The sequence below is a fragment of the Mercenaria mercenaria genome, chromosome 14 (assembly GCF_021730395.1).
Source record: "Mercenaria mercenaria strain notata chromosome 14, MADL_Memer_1, whole genome shotgun sequence".
Taxonomy (NCBI): Eukaryota; Metazoa; Mollusca; class Bivalvia; order Venerida; family Veneridae; genus Mercenaria; species Mercenaria mercenaria.
The window spans coordinates 39,648,264-39,668,693 of NC_069374.1; the positions used below are offsets into that span (position 1 = coordinate 39,648,264).

Consider the following 20,430-nt stretch of genomic DNA (forward strand, 5'->3'; position numbering starts at 1 on the left):
CACTTGAGGACAAGAAGGTCCTCAGAAGAAATATCTAAGTCCAAAGGACAGGAACAACAAAGGGAAGAAATTTAACCAAAAAGAAAAAAAAATTCTTACAAGGTACAGATATGTCAAAATGCACCTAAAAATTGGAGGTACTATCCATGTTGTACCACAGAAAAGTGGTCTCGGTTTTTCCCTACGGCCAATAATAAAAAAGTTACTAAAAATAAGCTATTTATAGTAACGTAAAAGGGAAATAATTAAAAAAAAAAATTATTGTAAGTGAACAAAAGAAGGATCTGCCAAATAATTCTGTTGACATAAATGAAATTTCAGATCAGTATCTTCATTAGTTACAGAGATATACCCATTTTAATTTGAAATAAAGGGAGGTAATTTGACATAAAATCAGTCCATAGTTATCTACCCTGATTGGCTCGGTCCAACTAATGACAATAATGAAATTTCAAATAAGTCCTATAAGTACTTACTGATATAAATCCATTTTGATTACAATCAGGGGAGGTAATCAGATATAAAGTAACTCTGGAACCTACGATCGGATCTGTTTTGACAATGTCATGGAATCCAAGATTTATTGTTGTTGAAGATATTTGGAAGTTTGTATCAAATAAAACCATAAATGAAGTATCTATATGGCTGCAAAAGCCAAAATACCCAATTTTGGACCTTTAAGGGGCCATAACTCTGGAACCCATGACGGAATCTGGCCAGTTCAAGAAAGGAACCAAGATCTTGTGGTAATACAAGTTGTGTGCAAGTTTGGTTAAAATCAAATCATAAATGAAGCTGCTATTGTGCAGACAAGGTCAAAATAGCTAATTTTGGCCCTTTCAGGGGCCATAACTCTGGAACCCATTAAGGGATCTGGCCGGTTCAAAAAAGGAACCGAGATCTTATGGTGACACAAGTTTTGTGCAAGTTTGATTAAATTCAAATCATAAATGAAGCTGCTATTGTGCAGACAAGGTCAAAATAGCTAATTCTGGCCCTTTCAGGGGCCATCACTCTGGAACCCATAAAGGAATCTGGCCAGTTCAAAAAAGGAACCAAGATCTTATAGTGACACAAGTTATGTGCAAATTTGGTTAAAATCAAATCATAAATGAAGCTGCTATTGTGCAGACAAGGTCAAAATAGCTAATTTTGGCCCTTTCAGGGGCCATAACTCTGGAACCCATAATGGGATCTGGCTTGTTCAAGAAAGGAACCAAGATCTTATGGTGACACAAGTTTTGTGTAAGTTTGATTAAATTCAAATCATAAATGAAGCTGCTATTGTGCAGACAAGGTCAAAATAACTAATTTTGGCCCTTTCAGGGGCCATAACTCTGGAACCCATAATGGGATCTGGCCAGTTCAAGAAAGGAACCGAGATCTTATGGTGATACAAGTTGTGTGCAAGTTTGGTTAAAATAAAATCATAAATGAAACCACTATCGTGCAGACACGAAATTGTTGACGCACGCACGGACGGACGCACGGACGCACGGACTGAGGACGGACGACGGACGAAGGGTGATCACAAAAGCTCACCTTGTCACTATGTGACAGGTGAGCTAAAAAGTTACAATATAAGTTATTTATAGTAACAACTAAGGGAAGTAAATCTTAAAAAAATAAAAAATAAAAAAAAAAAAATCCCCCTCCCCAAAAAATTTCCACACAAAAGTCCTCACCAGGGAGAGATAGGTCAAAATACACCTCAAAATTGGATGTAACATGCATGTTGTACTACAGAAAAGTTGTCTCGATTTTTCCCTACGACTAGTAATGAAAAAGTTACAATATAAGCTATTTATAGTAACAACAAAGGGAAGTAATTCTAAAGAAGGGACCTGCGCATGACACTCTGTCTCAAGATGGTGTACAATTGTGCCAAGTTACATCAAAATACCTCATGCATGAAGAAGAAATGCTCTGGACAAGGTCATTATTGCATCTGACCTTTGGCCTCTTAAGTGTGACCTTGACCTTAGACCTAGGGACCTGGTTCGTGTGCATGACACTCCGTCTCATGATGGTGAACAATTGTGCCAAGTTACATCAAAATCCCTCCATGCATGAAGAAGAAATGCTCCAGACAAAGTTTTCATTCTTGTATCCTTTGACCTCTAAGTGTGACCTTGACCATAGACCTAGGGACCTGGTTCTTGCGCATGACACTCCGTCTCATGATGGTGAACAATTGTGCCAAGTTTCAACAAAATCCCTCCATGCATGAAGAAGATATGCTCCGGACAAAGTCATTCTTGAATTTGAATTTTGACCTTTAAGTGTGACCTTGACCTTAGACCTAGGGACCTGGTTCTTGCGCATAACACGCCATCTCATGATGGTGAACAACTGTGCCATTTTTAGTTTCATCAAAATCCCTTCATGCATGAAGAAGATATGCTCCGGACAAAGTCTGTGGACGCCGCCCGCCCACCCGCCAGGGGCGTTCCCATAATACGTCCCGTTTTTCAAACGGGCGTATAATAAGACACCTCTACTTTAAAAGGAAGATACACCAAGATATAAAAAGACCCTACTACTCAGATGGGTTAAAGTTATGTCCAGAAAACCAAGTTTGTCAAACACTAAGTATGAAAGGGGCATAATTTGGTCAAAAATACAAATCAGAGTTATGGGTATTGTTACCACACATGAGATGATGATGATGATAAAGATACATTTTAAGTTTCTAGTTATTATCTTATATTGTACTAAACTTATAACCAGAAAGCGAAGATTACCAAAAAACATTAAGTATTAAAGGGGCATAATTCTGTCAGAAATACAATTAGAGCTATGGGGATTGTAACCACACATGCAGATGATGATTATAAAGAATTAGTTTTAATTTCAATTCATTATCTTTTAAAGTACCAAAGATACGTCTATAAACAAAGCTTTCGAAAAAATTTAACATGAAAATAATTTCAAGTATAACAACTTGGTGACCTTGACGTTGGTAATAATGGGCCTAGCCCCTGCACATACTTTGTTCAGAGTTCTGCCGAGGTTTTCAGCATAATGGGCCCATGGCCCATCTACCCTGAAAACATGGGCCCATTCTGAAACTTTTGGGGCCATTCAAATTTTACATTTAAAAAACTTTAGTTTTCTTATGCTTTATACAAAAAGTTCATGTCATTAATACTCTTTTTCCTTAGAACTTAACCATGACGTATAGTTAACCAACAAGTTCTTATGATGCTCTGTTTGTCAGACATTTTACTCTACTTTTTTACCATTGTTTTTTCAGTTTACTCAAATTACTGGACTGGGTGGGGTCGGATCACTCTGTGATTCTGAGGTTGTTCTTAAATGTTCAGCGCTATCTATAGTTGAATCGTCGCTTTTGTTCAATTTATCATTGTTATTTGGATCTTTCCCCAGTGTAACTAAAGTCTGGTTCATATTCATAGGGGCCGGAGGACTGAAAAATTCATGCAAAATCGCTTTTCCGAACGTTGCGGTCGCCATTTTGATACAATGATGGTGCAATTATCACGACAAGTTATTTTTTTCAAAACTGTCGCAGTGATCTCCCCTGAAGGTATGTCTATGTACCGTGCAAGATCGGCACACAAGCGATCGTTTTCGGGTTTGACTGTTAGATTTTCTGGTGCGCCAAAGGCCCACCAACGCGATTTTTGGTGCGCCATTCGTATTTTTTCTGCGCCACTGGCAGAACTCTGTATGTTTGTATGCTGGACAACGTTTATGTGAACTTACAGTAACATATAAGCAATAGTAACAAAGATATGACAGAAAAACAAAGGTTGCTGAAAAACTTTAACCAAGAAAGCTCTTGTCGACGCTGACACCAACACCGGGGCGAGTCGAATAGCACCCCTATTCTCCGAATAGTGAAGCTTAAAACACTGTAGTTGTCATACCCTACCCTTAGGTATACTGTAATAACCATGGTCTTGAACAAGGAAATGTACCAACCCATTTGAATCACGCATTTCTCATCTAAAATGCACATTTCGGTAAATGGGTACTTATTAATATATAATGCTTATTGAACAAGTGGTAATTCATCTTCCATTTGTCTCAATATTTCATATTACAGAGACAATTCGCAGATTTTATGCTTTCGTCAACATTACAGACACAAGAGGGTCATGATAACCCTATATCGCTCACCTGTTAAACTTTGCCTTGTAATCATCAAGATAAACATTCTGACCAATTTTTTATGAAAATATGGTCATAAATGTAGCCCCTTTAGTGATAACAAGCTTTTCCTCCGATTTGACAGGATGACCTACTTTTTGACCCCATCTGATCCAGTTTTAAGATTGGCATAGGAATCATCAAGATAAACATTCTGACCAAGTTTCAAGAAGATAGGGTAATAAATGTGGCCTCTAGGGTGTTAACAAGCTTTTCCTTTGATTTGACCTGGTGAGCTAGTTTTTGACCCCAGTATCTAACTTGGCCTAGAGATCATCAAGATAAACATTCTGTACAAGTTTGTATCAAATCAATGAATGAGATACCATCTGGAAACCGTTTAACTGTTCAGGGTCACTGTGACCTTGACCTTTGACCTACTGACCTCAAAATCAATAGGGGTCATCTACTCGTTATCGTCAACTTCCCTATCAAGTTTCCTGATCCTAGGCCCAAAGTTTAACTTTTCCAGGTCACTGTGACCTTGACCTTTGACCTACTGACCTCAGTATCAATAGGGGTCATAGATCATGGTATAGATCCTAGTCCTAAGCTAAAGTTATCATCCAGAAACGGTTTGCTCTGGGTCACTGTGACCTTGACCTTTGGCCTACTGACCTACTGACCTCAAAATCAATAGAGGTCATCTGCTGATTATGAACAACCTCCCTATCAACTTTCATGATCCTAGGCCCAAGCGTTCTTCAGTTCTCATCCCTAAAACGTTTAACTGTTCCAGGGCACTGACCTTTGACCTACTGATCTCAAAATCAATAGGGGTCATCTGCTGGTCATGACCAACCTCCCTATCAAATTACATGATCCTAGGCCCAAGCATTCTTGAGTTATCATCCAGAAACCGTTTAACTGTTCTGGGTCAATGTGACCTTGACCTTTGAGCTACTGATCTCAAAATCAATAGGGGTCATCTGCTGGTCATGATCAACCTTCCTATCAACTTTCATAATCCTAGGCCCAGGCATTTTTGAGTGACCATCCGGAAACCATTCAACTGTTCCAGGTCACTGTGACCTTGACTTTGACGTACTGATCTCAGAATCAATAGGGGTCATTTGCTGGTTATGAGCAACCTCCATATCAACTTTCATGATCCTAGGCCTAAGCATTCTTGAGTTATCATCCGGAAATGGATTGGTCTACATACCGACAGACTGACTGACCTACTGTCTGACCGACATCTGCAAAACAATATACCCTCCTTCTTTGGAGGGGTGCATAATAAAAAGTTACAATATAAGCTATTTATAGTAATAACAATAGGAAGTAATTCTAAAAACAAGGGTGCCTCATGGTGGTGAACATTTGTGCCAAGTTACATCAAAATCCCTCCATGCATGAAGAAATTCTCCGGACAATGTCATTCTTGACCTTAGACCTTAGTTATGGACTGGACACAAAACAGACCCTGTTCATGCCATGTAAACATTTGACTGCCAAGTGTGACATTGACCTTTAAGCTAGGGGTCTGAAAGTTGTGCAAAACACATCATCTTATTATGAGGTATATTTGTGCCAAGTAATATTAAAATCCCTTCATGGATGGCAGAGTTATGGACCGGACAGGAAAAGAGCCCTGTTGACCTTTGACCTCCAATTGTGGCCTTGACCTTTGAGCTAGGGGTCCGGGTCTTGCGCATGCCACATTTTCTCATCATGTGGAACATTTGTGCCAAGTAATATAAAAATCCCTTCATGAATGACAAAGTTATGGAACAGACAAGAAATTGCAGATGAATGGACGGAAGGACGGACAGAAAAGTGCATTCCTCTAGTCCCCGAAACTGGTTTTCAACCAGTAGGGTACTAATAAAAACTAGATGCTTATGGGCAACATGTCGAGCCTGCCAGTTGTCAAAAGGACTAACAGCACTAAGTTTTAACCTTTGACCTCTAAGTATGTCCTTGACTTTGAGGTTGGGGTCTGGGAGTTGCACGAGACACTCTGTCTCATTGAGACAAACATTTATGCCAAATAAAACAAAAATTGCTTGATGCATGGAAAAGTTAAAGCCCAGACAATCTCTAAAATGACCTCTGACCCCAAAGTGTGACCTTGACCTTTGCTCACAACACTCTCTCATAGAGGTGAACATTTATGCCAAAGAGAAAAAAAGATTGCTCCTTATTTATCAAAGTTATGGCCTGAAAAAGCTCTAAAATGACCTTTGACCCCTACCTGTGACCTTGACCTTTGAGATAACAACAAGAGCTCGTAGAACACAAAATACCCCCCTTGATGCATTCAGTACTTGCATAAGGAACAGAAATTATTTGGTCACTGTACTCAAAAGTTCTAATGTTCTGGGTCAATGTGACCTTGACCTTTGACCTACTGACCTCTTAATCAATAGGGGTCATCTGCTGGTCATGACCAACCTCCCTATCAACTTTCATGATCCTAGGCCCAAGCGTTCTTGAGTTATCATCTGGAAACCGTTTAACTGTTCAGGGTCACTGTGGCCTTGAACTGTGACCAACTACTCTCAAAGTCAATAGGGGTCTTCAGCTGATCATGACAAACCTCCCTATTAATTTTCATGATCCTAGGCCCAAGCGTTCTTGAGCTATCATCCGGGAACGGATTAGTTTACATATAGACCGACCGATATCTGCAAAACAATATATCCCTCCTTCGAAAGGGGGCATAACAAGATTGCTCCATGCATGTCAAAGTTATGGTCCGGACAAACAAACTGGACGGACGCATGCACGGACACCCGTACGCATGCACGAACACACGAACACACACACATACACCGAACAGCCATTTGGACAACTATGTTTTCGCTTCCGCAAGCGGGCACGCCAAAAATACTTTAATTAAGTAGAAATTGTAAGTTTTGAATAGCTATGATGAAAGAAAAGAAATTTAAAACAGGTATTTTATCAGGAATTTAATTCTAACTTGTGTTTTCCATATTTGTCACCCATTTTCGCTACCGTGATTTTCGGATACAGGGGTTTTTTTTGGCCGTTTTTATAGCCGTTATTTGGCTATATTCCCAATGCCAAAAAGTAAGTATTTTTCCCAAAATGAGTGCAAAAATTCCCAATCTACATTCTGAAAAAAATTTCATCAAAATTGCACAAATATTGACCAAATTATAGACAATTTTGTGGTGGAAGTATGTTAAATAGGTTGTACAATGTGAAACAAGTGTATGAGAAAGTGCTTAAACACATCTTTACTATATCCTATGGGACTAAATATTTCCCAGTTTGGAACATTTATGCGTCAAAATTCCTAATTTTGGGGGTATAGGCTATGTTCCCAAATTAGCTAGAAAAAACCCTGGGATATATCTGTCCTTTCTAACAAGATTTTCTACTGCTATCTTTATAATTAGTTAATAACAAGAGGGTCGCTGATCCTAAAGCGCTCACCTGTGTACAAGGCTTCAAGTGTGTTTATATAAGTACAGAGTTAGGCTTCTTCTATGTTAGCCTATATTATATAAATGTCACACACACCTTTTGAATCTAGGGCAATAATTTGAACAATTATGGTAGACATTACAAATCTGATATCACACGCCAAATATCAAGGCTCTAGCTATTATTGAGTCAGAGAAGAAAAGTGACCACGCCCCCTGGCAGCCATGTTTTTTGACAAATCAAAATAATTTGAACAATCTTGGCAGAGGGTCACACAAGAACCATTTGTGTACAATTATTTTGAAATCGGGCTTGCAGTTTCAAACAAGAAGATTTTTAAAGTTTCCACTATATACATATAGGGAAAAGTGACCATGCCCTCTGGCGGCCATGTTTTTTGACAAATCAAAATAATCTGAACAATCTTGCTAGAGGGTCACACAAGAACCATTTGTGTAAAATTATTCTAAAATCGGGCTAGCAGTTTCACACAAGAAGTTTTTTAAAGTTTCCACTATATACATATAGGGAAAAGTGACCACGCCCTCTGGCGTCCATGTTTTTTCACAAATCAAAATAATCTGAATAATCTTGGTAGAGGATCACACAAGGGCCATTTGTGTAAAATTATTTTAAAATCGGGCAAGCAGTTTCAGATAAGAAGAATTTTAAAATTTCCACTATTAACATATAGGGAAAAGTGACCACGCCCTATGGCGGCCATGTTTTTTTGACAAATCAAAATAATTTGAACATTCTTGGTAGAGGGTCACACAAGGACCATTTGTGTAAAATTTTTCTAAAATCAGGCAAGCAGTTTCATACAAGAAGATTTTTAAAGTTTCCACTATATACATATAGGGAAAAGTGACTACGCCCTCTAGCAGCCATGTTTTTTGATGAATCAGTATAATTTGAATAATCTTGGTAGATGGTGACATAAGGACCATTTGTGTGAAATTATTTCAAAATTGGACCAATGGTTTAGGAGGAGATGTCGTTTGAAGTTTTTTCTATTTTAACTCTGGCAGCCCCTATGTACAACCAAGCAGAACCGTTTGAACAACTTTGGTAGAGGACCATCCAAGGAATATCATGGCCAAGTTTCATCAAAATCCATTCATTGGTTTTGGAGGAGATGTTGTTTAAACACAAATGTTGACGACCGACGGACGACTTAATGGACGGACGGACGGATGCACGACGGACACAGCGTGATCACAATAGCTCACCATGAGCACTTTGTGCTCAGGTGAGCTTTGTGCTCAGGTGAGCTAAAAAGTGGAAAAATATATCCTATTTTCTACTGTATTCTACTACCGTTTATACCACCATGGCATTAGACATTGATCCGCGAAGTCGTCTAGAAAATTTAATAACAAGAGCTGTCAGTGGACAGCGTGCTCGACTATTCTCAGTGCTTGATAGTATGATATAAGCAATGAGTAAAACTTTAACATTACAATAAGTATACTCTAAGTCAAAAAGGGGCCCTAATTCAGTCAAAATGCTTGATAGAGTTGCCTCCTCTTTTTTACAGACTGGGATCATGATGGTAAACAAGTATGCAAAATATGAAAGCAATATCTCAATGGACTTTGAAAATATTTGGGGTGGTACGCAAACTTTAACATTTGTGTGACGCTCACGGTCACGCCGACGCCAGGGCAAGTAGGATAGCTCCCCTATTCTTCGAATAGTCGAGCTAAAAAGTGTGCATGCATTTAATATGACAACTGTTGCAAAAGCAGCTTTTAGTTTGAAGATTTTTCGACAATAAAACATGCAAAGGCATCAAACCCCACCCACATTTAGACAATGTGCAAAATAAGACAACTTAAAATGTGAACTGCTTAAAAAATTTCTTCTTTATTGATATCTTTATTTAAAATGTGATTTTCAAAACTTTTTTAATTAAATGACAAATGTTTATAAAAATAATAAGTACACAAGTCGCAACTGTCCCATAGAAACCTAAAAACTCTAGGGGTCTTCTACTTTCATGAAACCAAGTTTGTCTGTTCTGGGATACGTAGTTCTAAAGTTATTTGGCAGAAACCGTTTGCTCTACAGACAGACAAACAGATCAAGGCAATGCAACGGACAGGTGCAAATCATTAATATACCCCAGCTTCTTCGGAGGGGGTATAATAAAGTGCAGTAAAGTGGAACCATTTTAACAAATTTTAGAATGATACAGTCATACAAGGTTGCTCTTGACAAAGTTTAGTGAACATCCAAACTGTTTAAAGGTATTTCTATTTTTAGCTCTGATGACCCCTAAAATAGGTCAAGCAACCATTTGAATACATTTGAGGGAGATTCATACCAGAATGCAACAGACCAAGTTTTGTGTAATTCTAACCAGTATCTTCAGAGGAGATGTTTATGGGAAAAGTAAAAGTTTGTCTGTTTATAGCCCTGGGGTCAATTAAACAAGAGGGCCAAGATGGCCCTAGGTCGCTCACCTGAGAAACACACCATAACAGCCTCTATCGCATACACAAGGTTTTTCTTTGATTTGACCTAGTTTTTGACCCCAGACTACCCATATTCGACCTTGACCTAGATTTCATCAAGGTAATCATTCTGACCAAAATACAGCCGCTATCGCATACACAAGGTTTTTCTTTGATTTGACCTAGTGACCTAGTTTTTGATCCCAGATGACCCATTTTCAAACTCGGCCTAGATTTCATCAAGGTAATCATTCTGACCAAATTTCATGAAGATCAGTTGAAAAATACAGCCTCTATCGCATACACAAGCTAAATGTTGACAGACAGACAGACAGATGACGGACGCCGGACATCAAGCGATCAGAAAAACTCACCTGAGCATTGCTCAGGTGAGCTAAAAAAGCACAACCACTTAAATAAACATGTGAAAGGTTATTCCACTGAAGCTACAGACCCAAGTTTTGTGAAGACTCATTATGTGGTACTTTGAGAAGAAATTGTTGACATTTTTGTCTATTCTTATATCTCTCCTGGCCATTAGGTGCAGTCAAGTGGAACTATCTGAACAAATCCAAGGATGTTACAAACTTTGGAGAAAACTCATCATATAATTCATGAGAAGAAGAAATTGAACATTGTTTTGTTGTTGTTGTTTTATACTTCTGGCAGCACACAGATGTGGCCAAGATGAACCATTAGAACAAATGTGAGAATGAGCTATGCCGAAATGCTACAGAACAAGTTAGATGCAATTCTGACCAACTGTTTCAGAGGAGAAGATGTTTTAAGTAAAATGTTTAAGCCAATGGACAACAGACACAGATTGATCACAAAAACTGCAAAATGTACAGGTGAGCTAAAAAAGAGAGAAATTACAACAACAGCTATTCATAAGACACTGTGCTCAACTACTCTATAATTTCTAAACTGAACATTCTATTTTACTACAATTTATTACAAATCAAATTTTTATATGGCAATGATTACAACTTTCTAAGTCAAATAAGGGCCAAAATTTGAATAAATTTCAACCAAGACTTTCCTAACTTAAGTATATAATTTAAGTACTTTTGATAAAAAGGATGTCTTGTATGTAGTTTCAACTGAGAACAGTTGTACCCAAAACTTTAACCATATCTTTGATGTTGAAAAAGTGCCATTATGTTACACTAAATACAACCAAAAGTTATCTAACTTGGTTATTTTATTATTAAGTGAGATGAGTAGGCAGTAATGTGTTTGAAACCAATACATACCATTGTTATTGAGAGACAGCTTGATATTTATTTGCATCAAAAGCTTCAACAAAATTTTCTACGCTGAAAAACGGCCATAATTTATATTAAATTCAACCAAGACATACCTAGACTTGAAAACTTGGAAGCCTTGTGTGAAGTTTCAATCCAAAACATACAATGGCTACTAAGAACTTGCATGTAAAACTTTAACCAAGCTGTGACACAGATGGTGAAAACAAGGCCAACGTCTGGGGGAGTTATAAATAACTATACTCTGAAGAGTCATGTTGAATAGGACCATTACTCCGGACAAAAGTGGCTATAGTAAATAAAGGGAGATCATTAAAAAAATTAGGCAATCTGGAGTTATGGTTCTTGTACACTGCACATCCTCTCAATGTCTATTGTCTTGTGTGAACTTTTAACAAAATCCTTCATAACAGATATATATGCTCTAGACAAAAGTGTAAGTTGCACCTCTTCTTGTCATGAAATGGAGAGACATAATAACCTACCTGTCAACAAGAACAACATCTTCCCTCAGCAATCGACACTTGTTTTTTGGCCACAATATTCTTATCAGTGAATTCTCCTTCAACTTGACATTGCTAAGAGCACTTGCTAACTGCTTTATTGACTGAAACAAAACTTAACACTAGAGATTGTTTTTCACAAAAAGCATATGTCTTCCACCACTTATCATGCAGAAATTATAAAATGCAACAAATTCAGGGCCATAACTCCAGGGAAAATCAATTAACCAAAATATTCCAACAATTGGTGGTATTCCAACCAGTGGTATAGGAGAAGTAGCACAGATCAAAGAATTTGACAAAGCAAGGGCCATGACTCCTATAAAAATCATTCAATCAGACAAGTTTCAAAGCTGTAGCTCTTATAGTTTTTGAAAAAGGTAGACCTAACAAAAATTTGAACCAAGAAACTCAGATTTTCTAAGAACAAAAAGGGCCATAATTCTGATAAACTAGAGCTGCTTTTGAGAAAAGCGCATGTCTCCCACAACTGCCTAATCATCTAAATAGTAGAGTTGGGTATCGCCCCTGAAAATGTATCGCGATATCATCATGATACTTTTGGTTGTATCGCGATAAGTATCACAATACTTACACATATTGAATGAATGCAGTTTTGATCTGAGTTTACAAACTTAAGCCTCAGAGCTCACTTGCTTTTTGGGACTGGGGCCAGGGTCCATGCAAGGGGAGAATTTCGCATGATTAAAAACAAACATTCTTTTCAATTTTACTGAACCAAACCTGAATTCTGTAAATTTTTTACTCTGTTCATGAGTTCTGCCAACCATAAACAACATTATTCAGGCATCACACCAGTATTTTTTCTCTGAGCTACAACATTTTCGGAAACAACAAGAGCTGTCCGTAAGACAGCCAAGCTCGACTATTTGAAATATTGTCACAGAAGCAGGAAATTATTACCCAAAATGTGAAATATCAAAAGAGTTTTAAGTTAGAAAGGGGACATAATTTGACCAAAATACATATCAGAGTTATGGGACTTGATGTTATCAACTAGTTTTATAACCCCGAAGAAACATGTTAAGTTTCAATTCAATATCTGCATTAGTTTTGGGGATAGTAACTTGCATGTAAAACTTTAACCAGAAAGTCCAAAAGGGGGAATAATTTGCTCAAAATACATGTTAAGAGTTATGGAACTTGACCCAGTGAGGTTGGTAATTGACCTAGAAAAAGAATAAATAGGTTTCAAAGCTATATGCCTTTTGGTAATAGCTGTATGTATTGCACGCAAAACTTTAACCAGGATTTTCTAAGTCCAAAAGGGGGCATAATTTGCCCAAAATACATGTCAGAGTTATGGGACTTGGTGCTATCAACTAGTTTTATAACCCCGAAGACACGTGTGAAGTTTCAATTTAATATCTGTAGTAGTTTTGGAGATAGTTACTTGCATGTAAAACTTTAACCAGGATTTTCTAAGTCCAAAAGGGGGCATAATTTGCCCAAAATACATGTCAGAGTTATGGGACTTGACCCAGTGAGGTAGGTAATTGATCTAGAAAAAGAAAAAATAAGTTTCAAATCTATATGCCTTTTAGTAATAGCTGTATGTACTTGCACGCAAAACTTTAACCAGAATTTTCTAAGTCCAAAAGGGGACATAATTTGGCCAAAATACATGTCAGAGTTATGGGACTTGACCCGGTGAGGTAGGTAATTGATCTAGAAAAAGAAAAAATAAGTTTCAAATCTATATGCCTTTTAGTAATAGCTGTATGTACTTGCACGCAAAACTTTAACCAGAATTTTCTAAGTCCAAAAGGGGACATAATTTGGCCAAAATACATGTCAGAGTTATGGGACTTGACCCAGTGAGGTAGGTAATTGATCTAGAAAAAGAAAAAATAAGTTTCAAATCTATATGTCTTTTAGTAATAGCTGTATGTACTTGCACGCAAAACTTTAACCAGAATTTTCTAAGTCCAAAAGGGGGCATAATTTGGCCAAAATGAAGGTCAGAGTTATGGGACTTGGTGCTATCAACTAGTTTTATAACCCCGAAGGCACATGTGAAGTTTCAATTCAATATCTACATTAGTTTTGGAGATAGTAACTTGCATGTAAAACTTTAACCAGAATTTTCTAAGTCCAAAAGGGGGCATAATTTGCTCAAAATACATGTTAGAGTTATGGAACTTGACCCAGTGAGGTTGGTAATTGACCTAGAAAAAGAATAAATAAGTTTCAAAGCTATATGCCTTTAAATGATAGCTGTATGTACTTGCATGCAAAAACTTAACCAAGGTGTGACGCCGACGCCAGGGTGAGTAGAATAGCTAGACTATTCTTCGAATAGTCGAGCTAATAAAATTATAAAGCCAATAAGTCAACTGTAAAGTGCATAGCACTGATGCTCTTGTAGGACTACCAAAGTACTTATAGCATTCCAGAAATTATTTTTTCTAATCTTTCTACCCTTCCAAAATCTATTTAAAGATATCAAGTTTTGTTAACTTATCATTTTTATAATTATCTGCCATTTATAAAAGGGGTTTTGAAGGATAATAATTCTTAGGCAGATCACATTTTAACATTGCCTAGAAGTGGGTGGGATTTGACACTTCTAAAAGTTTTATTCTCGAAAAATGTTCCAAACTAAGAGCTGCTTTTGCAACAGTTGTCATATAGAAATCTCCGAAAATCACAGTCGCGAAAACTGGTGACATATATGGAAAACGAAAGTAAGAATTTTAATTCTTGATAAAATAACTGTGTTTAGTTTCTTTTCTGTCATCACAGCTGTTCAATACTTACAATTTCTGCTTATTCAAAATTTTTTTTTACTAAGCCTCGGCAGTAATAAACAAGAGGACCATGATGGTCCTGAATCGCTCACCTCTTCCCACATGACCCAGTTGATAAACATTCAGACCCGATGAAAAATATGGCCTCTAGAGAGGTCACACCGTTTTTTCATTATTTGACCTACTGACCCACTTTTTGAAGGCACATGACCCACTTTCGAATTTGACCTAGATATCATCAAGATGAACATTCTGACCAATTTTCATGAAGATCCATTCACAAATATGGCCTCTAGAGATGTCTCAAGGTTTTTCTATTTTTAGACCTACTGACCTAGTTTTTGATCGCACATGATCCTGTTTCGAACATGACCTAGATATAATCAAGATGAACAATCAGACCAATTTTCATACAGATCCCATGAAAAATATGGCCTTTAGAGAGGTCACAAGGTTTTTCTATTATTTGACCTACTGACCTAGTTTTTGATGGCACGTGACCCGGTTTCGAACTTGACCTAGATATCATCAAGATGAACACTCAGACCAACTTTCATACAGATCCCATGAAAAATATAGCCTCTAGAGAGGTCACAAGGTTTTTCTATTATTTGACCTACTGACCTAGTTTTTGATGGCATGTGACCCACTTTCGAACTTAACCTAGATATCATCAAGGTGAACATTCTGACCAATTTTCATGAAGATCTCATAAAATATATGGCCTCTAGAGAGGTCACAAGGTTTTTCTATTTTTAGACCTACTGACCTAGTTTTTGACCGCACGTGACCCAGTTTCACACTTGACCTAGATATCATCAAGATGAACATTCAGACCAACTTTCATACAGATCCCATGAAAAATATGGCCTTTAGAGAGGTCACAAGGTTTTTCTATTATTTGACCTACTGACCTAGTTTTTTCTGGCACGTGACCCAGTTTCGAACTTGACCTAGATATCATCAAGGTGAACGTTCTGACCAATTTTCATGAAGATCTTATGAAATATATGGCCTCTAGAGAGGTCACAAGGTTTTTCTATTTTTAGACCTACTGACCTAGTTTTTGATGGCACGTGACCCAGTTTCGAACTTGACCTAGATATCATCAAGATGAACATTCTGACCAACTTTCATAAAGATCCCACAAAAAATGTGACCTCTAGATTGGTCACAAGCAAAAGTTTACGGACGGACGGACGACGGACGCTGCGTGATCACAAAAGCTCACCTTGTCACTATGTGACAGGTGAGCTAAAAAATAATGCTATAAATCGTAACCGGCCCACCACACATAAAATCATTTAAAGCAAACAAAATAATGATTGTAACTATCGAGTTTGTTATTCAATTATCTAATTATCACCCATTGACTGCCTAATCAAATAAGATTGTTGCAAACTGGCTTCCTCATTTCAATAATGGATGTTGTTTTCGTTCGGCAATTAGCGTGTCACCTTGTGTCAATTTTGGTATTCACAGTTTGATCTCGGTTAAAGATAATACTTTATCTTTAATTAGTATCAAAATATTTGTGATTTTTTTATATATTTCATTAAATTATTATGAAACTAGTTTTGTTTAAAAGAAATATAAAACCACACAACCTTTTTACTGAATGTAACGGCGATCTTAGATTTTAGTGTAGACAAAAAGCGTGGAGAGTAGTTTCCCTTTACCAAAATGGCGCAATGACAGTTGTGGTTGTGTTACTATAATACATATGTGATCAAGTATCGTCCTGTATCGATACCCGGGCATTGTATCGTGATACTATATCGTTAAAGCAAAAATCATGATTCACCGATGCATCGACGAAATCGCCCCAACTCTACTAAATAGTAAGTCAATCTTTATATACTGTTTACTCGCTACAAATATACCTTTGAAGAGTAAAAAGGCTATTTTTGGGTAATTCAAGGGCCATAATTCTGAAGTGCCTCGGGCGATTTGGCTAGTTAATGAACTTGGCTGAGGAGTTATGGTCAAAAACGTTTGGTTCAAGTTTGGTGAAGATTGGATGAGTTTGACTTAGAGAGCGGACAAGAGTAAAAAGGCTGATTTTCGGTAATTCAAGGGCCATTATTCTGAAGTGCCTGGGCCGATTTGGCTAGTTATCGAACTTGGCCGAGGACTTATGGTCAAACACATTTTGTTCAAGTTTGGTGAGGATCAAATGAGAAATCTTCGACTTAGAGCACGGACAAGAGTAAAAAGGCCGATTTTCGGTAATTCAAGAGCCATAATTCCAAAGTGCCTGGGCTGATTTGGCTAGTTATCGAACTTGGCTGAGGACTTATAGTCAAACACATTTTGTTCAAGTTTGGTGAAGAGTGGATGAGAAATGTTCGACTTGGAATGCAGACAAGATTTGTGACAGACACACACACACACAGACATGCACGCGCGCACACACACTGAGGAGTAAATCAATATGTCTACCACACCACTGTGCGGTGGGAGACATAAATATATATCAGAGTCATGGTTATGGTTCTTAGTCTACACAGTCATCTAATGATGATAAACAAGTGTGCAAAGTTTCAAAGCTTATAGTTTTTGAGAAAAGGTGGACCTAAACAAAAATTTTAACCAAGAAACTAAAATTTTTTAAGTATAAAAAGGACAATAATTCTGACAAAATGTACAAGTGTACAAAGTTTCAAAGCTGTAGCTCTTAAAGTTGTTGAGAAAAGGTGGACCTAAACAAATTTTAACCAACACCGACACTGATGCTGAGGCCGATGCCGAGATCAAGTGACAATAATACCTCGTAGATTTTTTCAAAAATCAGACAAGCTAATATTTAAACTCCTGTAAGATTTGGTGAAAATCTGCCCTTTTGTATAAGAAGTGACAAAGACATAAAATTTGACAAATCAAGGGCCATAACTGAAACAATATCAAACTGGAACATGCTGAAAGTATGCATAACTAGGCTTGGCACTGTTCACTTTCGTGATATTTGATGTAATTCCTCCTGGTGGTAGTGGAGTTGCCCAGACAAAGTAAATAAAATACAACAAATCAAGAGTAATAACTTCACTGAAAATCACTTAACCTGAACATGATGACAATAGCCACAATGAAGCTTGGCACTGATCACTCCTGTGAGGTTTGTTTGAAATCTGCCCAATAATATAAGAGAAATGGCCAAAATATCATCAAATTTGATGAGTCAAGGCTATAACTGCTGAAAATCACCGAACATAGACCGACACAAAGACAGCCATAAATCAATGTATCTCCCACAGTACATCTGGGAGACATAATAATCAGAACTGACTGACAAGGGAAATGATACAAGAGGGCCATGATGGCCCTATATTGCTCACCTGAGTTTAGTTGCTTCCTTAAACAAATTTCTTTACTTAAGCTTCACTAACAAAAACTAGGTGAGTAGGTCATGGTAAAGATTATTCAAGATAACTACTGAAATCTGTTTAAAAATTAAACTGGTGGTCCAAATTTCTTTGCTGTAGCTTCAAAAACAAGAAAGTAGGTTAGTAGTTAAGAATATAAAAGATGAGTATTGAAATCAGTATCAAAAGTTATAAACGTGGTCCAAATTTCTATGCTGTACCTTTAAAAACAAGAAAGTAGGTCAGTAGGTCATGATTAAGGCAATACAAGATAAATATTGAAATCTGTATTAAACATTATGCTTGTGCTCCAAATTTCTTTGCCACTGCTTCAAAAAAAGAATGTCTATGTAAAACATTAGGGACAACCCGGGAGTGGCCTATGTAAAACATTAGGGACAACCCGGGACTATACTGACAATCTTGGTAGAGAACCACTAGAGCATAACACATACTAAATATCTAAGCTCTTGGCCTTATGGTTTAAGACAAGAATTTTTTAAAAGTTTTTCCCTGTAAAAGTCTATTTAAACCGTACGACCCCCCCGGTCAGGGCCATATTTGACCCCAGGGGGATAATTTGTTCAATCTTGGTAGAGGACCACCAGATGATGCTACATATAAAATATCAAAGCCCTAGGCCCTGTGGTTTTGGACAATAAGTTTTTCAAAGTTTTTCCTTACATAAGTCTTTATAAACCATGTGACCACTGGGGCAGGGCCATATTTAATCCCAGGGGGATAATTTGAACAATCTTGATAGAAGACCACTTGATGATGCTACACACCAAATATCAAAGCCCTAGGCCCTGTGGTTTTGGACAAGAAGATTTTCAAAGTTTTCCCTATATAAGCCTACGTAAACCATGTGACCCCCAGGGCGGGGTTATATTTGACCCTAGGGAGACAGTTTGAACAATCTTGGTAGAGGACCACTAGATGATGCTACACACCAAATATAAAAGCCCTATGACCTGTGGTTTTTGACAAGAAGATTTTTAAAGTTTTTCCTTTCGGTTGCCATGGCAACCAGAGTTCTGTACAGAATTCAATTCTTTGAAAAAATTTTAAAGAAAACCATCCAAGGAAGATCCCTGTGAAGTTTCATCAAAATTGGCCTGATGTTTTATAAGGAGATGTTATTTAAAGGAAAGTGTGGACGGACGCATGACGCCAGCCGGACAGATGGACGACGGCCGGACGCTGGACACTGAGCGATCACAATAGCTCACCCTGAGCCTTTGGCTCAGGTGAACTAAAAATATAAAGCAATTAGTCTGACAGTATTATATTGACGTTCCAGTCAAGTTAAATGACTGCACTGTATTACAGGCTATCAAGTTATATATTATACTGATTACAGGGTACTATTATACAATTATTGCCTTTTGGTGAGGTCAATATCGCTTTTATCAGGTCGATAAATCCACATATCAACCGAACTTAAAAGGCAACAATTGTTTTATTCTTAAATCCAGCCTACTCAATAGCATAAACACTAAATACAAATATCTGCAGCCTTTTGGTCATTTTTCATGGTAAATTGTGTACGACATGGATTTGTTTTGACGTCAAATCGTGATGATGTCACAGCTGGAGGTCAATTCGTGTTTTTGGCTCCGCCTTCGGGTCAATATGACTTTTTATCATTCATCATGTGACTACATCTAGACCAATGGAAAGGACTATAAATACAGATTTAATAATAAAGTGAGTTATCTTAGGTCCAGTGCGATTGGAAAAAAGATCAATGGCGACAAATACCAATCTGGAGAGATTTATGACGTCATAAAAATGACAACCATTTTTTAAAATTTAACCCATTATAATTTTCAAAGTTGTTTGTTTTCAATCCAAAAAAGAGTTCTATGTAGTTTACATCGTTCACATATATAATTATCTCACATTATGTTATTTCAAATAAAAGGATTTATACAATATTAAAGATATATTATGCCCAAACTTCATATTTGAATATATGAACAATTACCACATATTGTCTATGTAATAATAAAATAATCATGTTCGCCACTAAAAACAGTAGTGCGTAAGGTTTAAATACTGCATACTTCAAATCGTCAAAGACTTTACAATAACAAACATTCTGACCAAGTTTTATGAAGATATAACAAGAGCTTGTCGAACACGAAATGCCCCCCTTGATGCATTCAGTAATTGCACAAGGAACAGAAATTATATGCTCACTGTAAACAAAAGTTCTACAGTTCTGGTTCAATCTGACCTTGACCTTTAACCTATTGACCTAAAAAATCAACAGGGGTCATCTGCTGGTCATGATCAACCTCCCTATTAAGTTTCGTGATCCTAGGCCCAAGCGTTCTCAAGGTATCGTCCGGAAAGGGTTTAACTGTTCCGGGTCAATGTGACCTTCACCTTTGGCCTATAAAGATAACGGGTCATTATATTAAGCGAAATATCAAAGTTTATTTCTGCGTCAAAAAATTCTGCTGACAGTTTAAATGTCCGGAATTTAT

The 20,430-nt window shown here is 37.3% G+C and overlaps 1 protein-coding gene across 1 annotated transcript in view; it reads right to left on the reverse strand.

The window, feature by feature from the left end:
* LOC123527416 (mitofusin-2-like) overlaps nucleotides 1-20,430 on the reverse strand; it is a 371,163-nt gene that overhangs the window by 235,182 nt on the left and 115,551 nt on the right. The window contains exon 7 of the mRNA XM_053523313.1: nucleotides 11,785-11,917. Within this exon, the coding sequence (XP_053379288.1) occupies nucleotides 11,785-11,917 (133 nt within the window). The remainder of the gene's footprint in view (nucleotides 1-11,784; nucleotides 11,918-20,430) is intronic.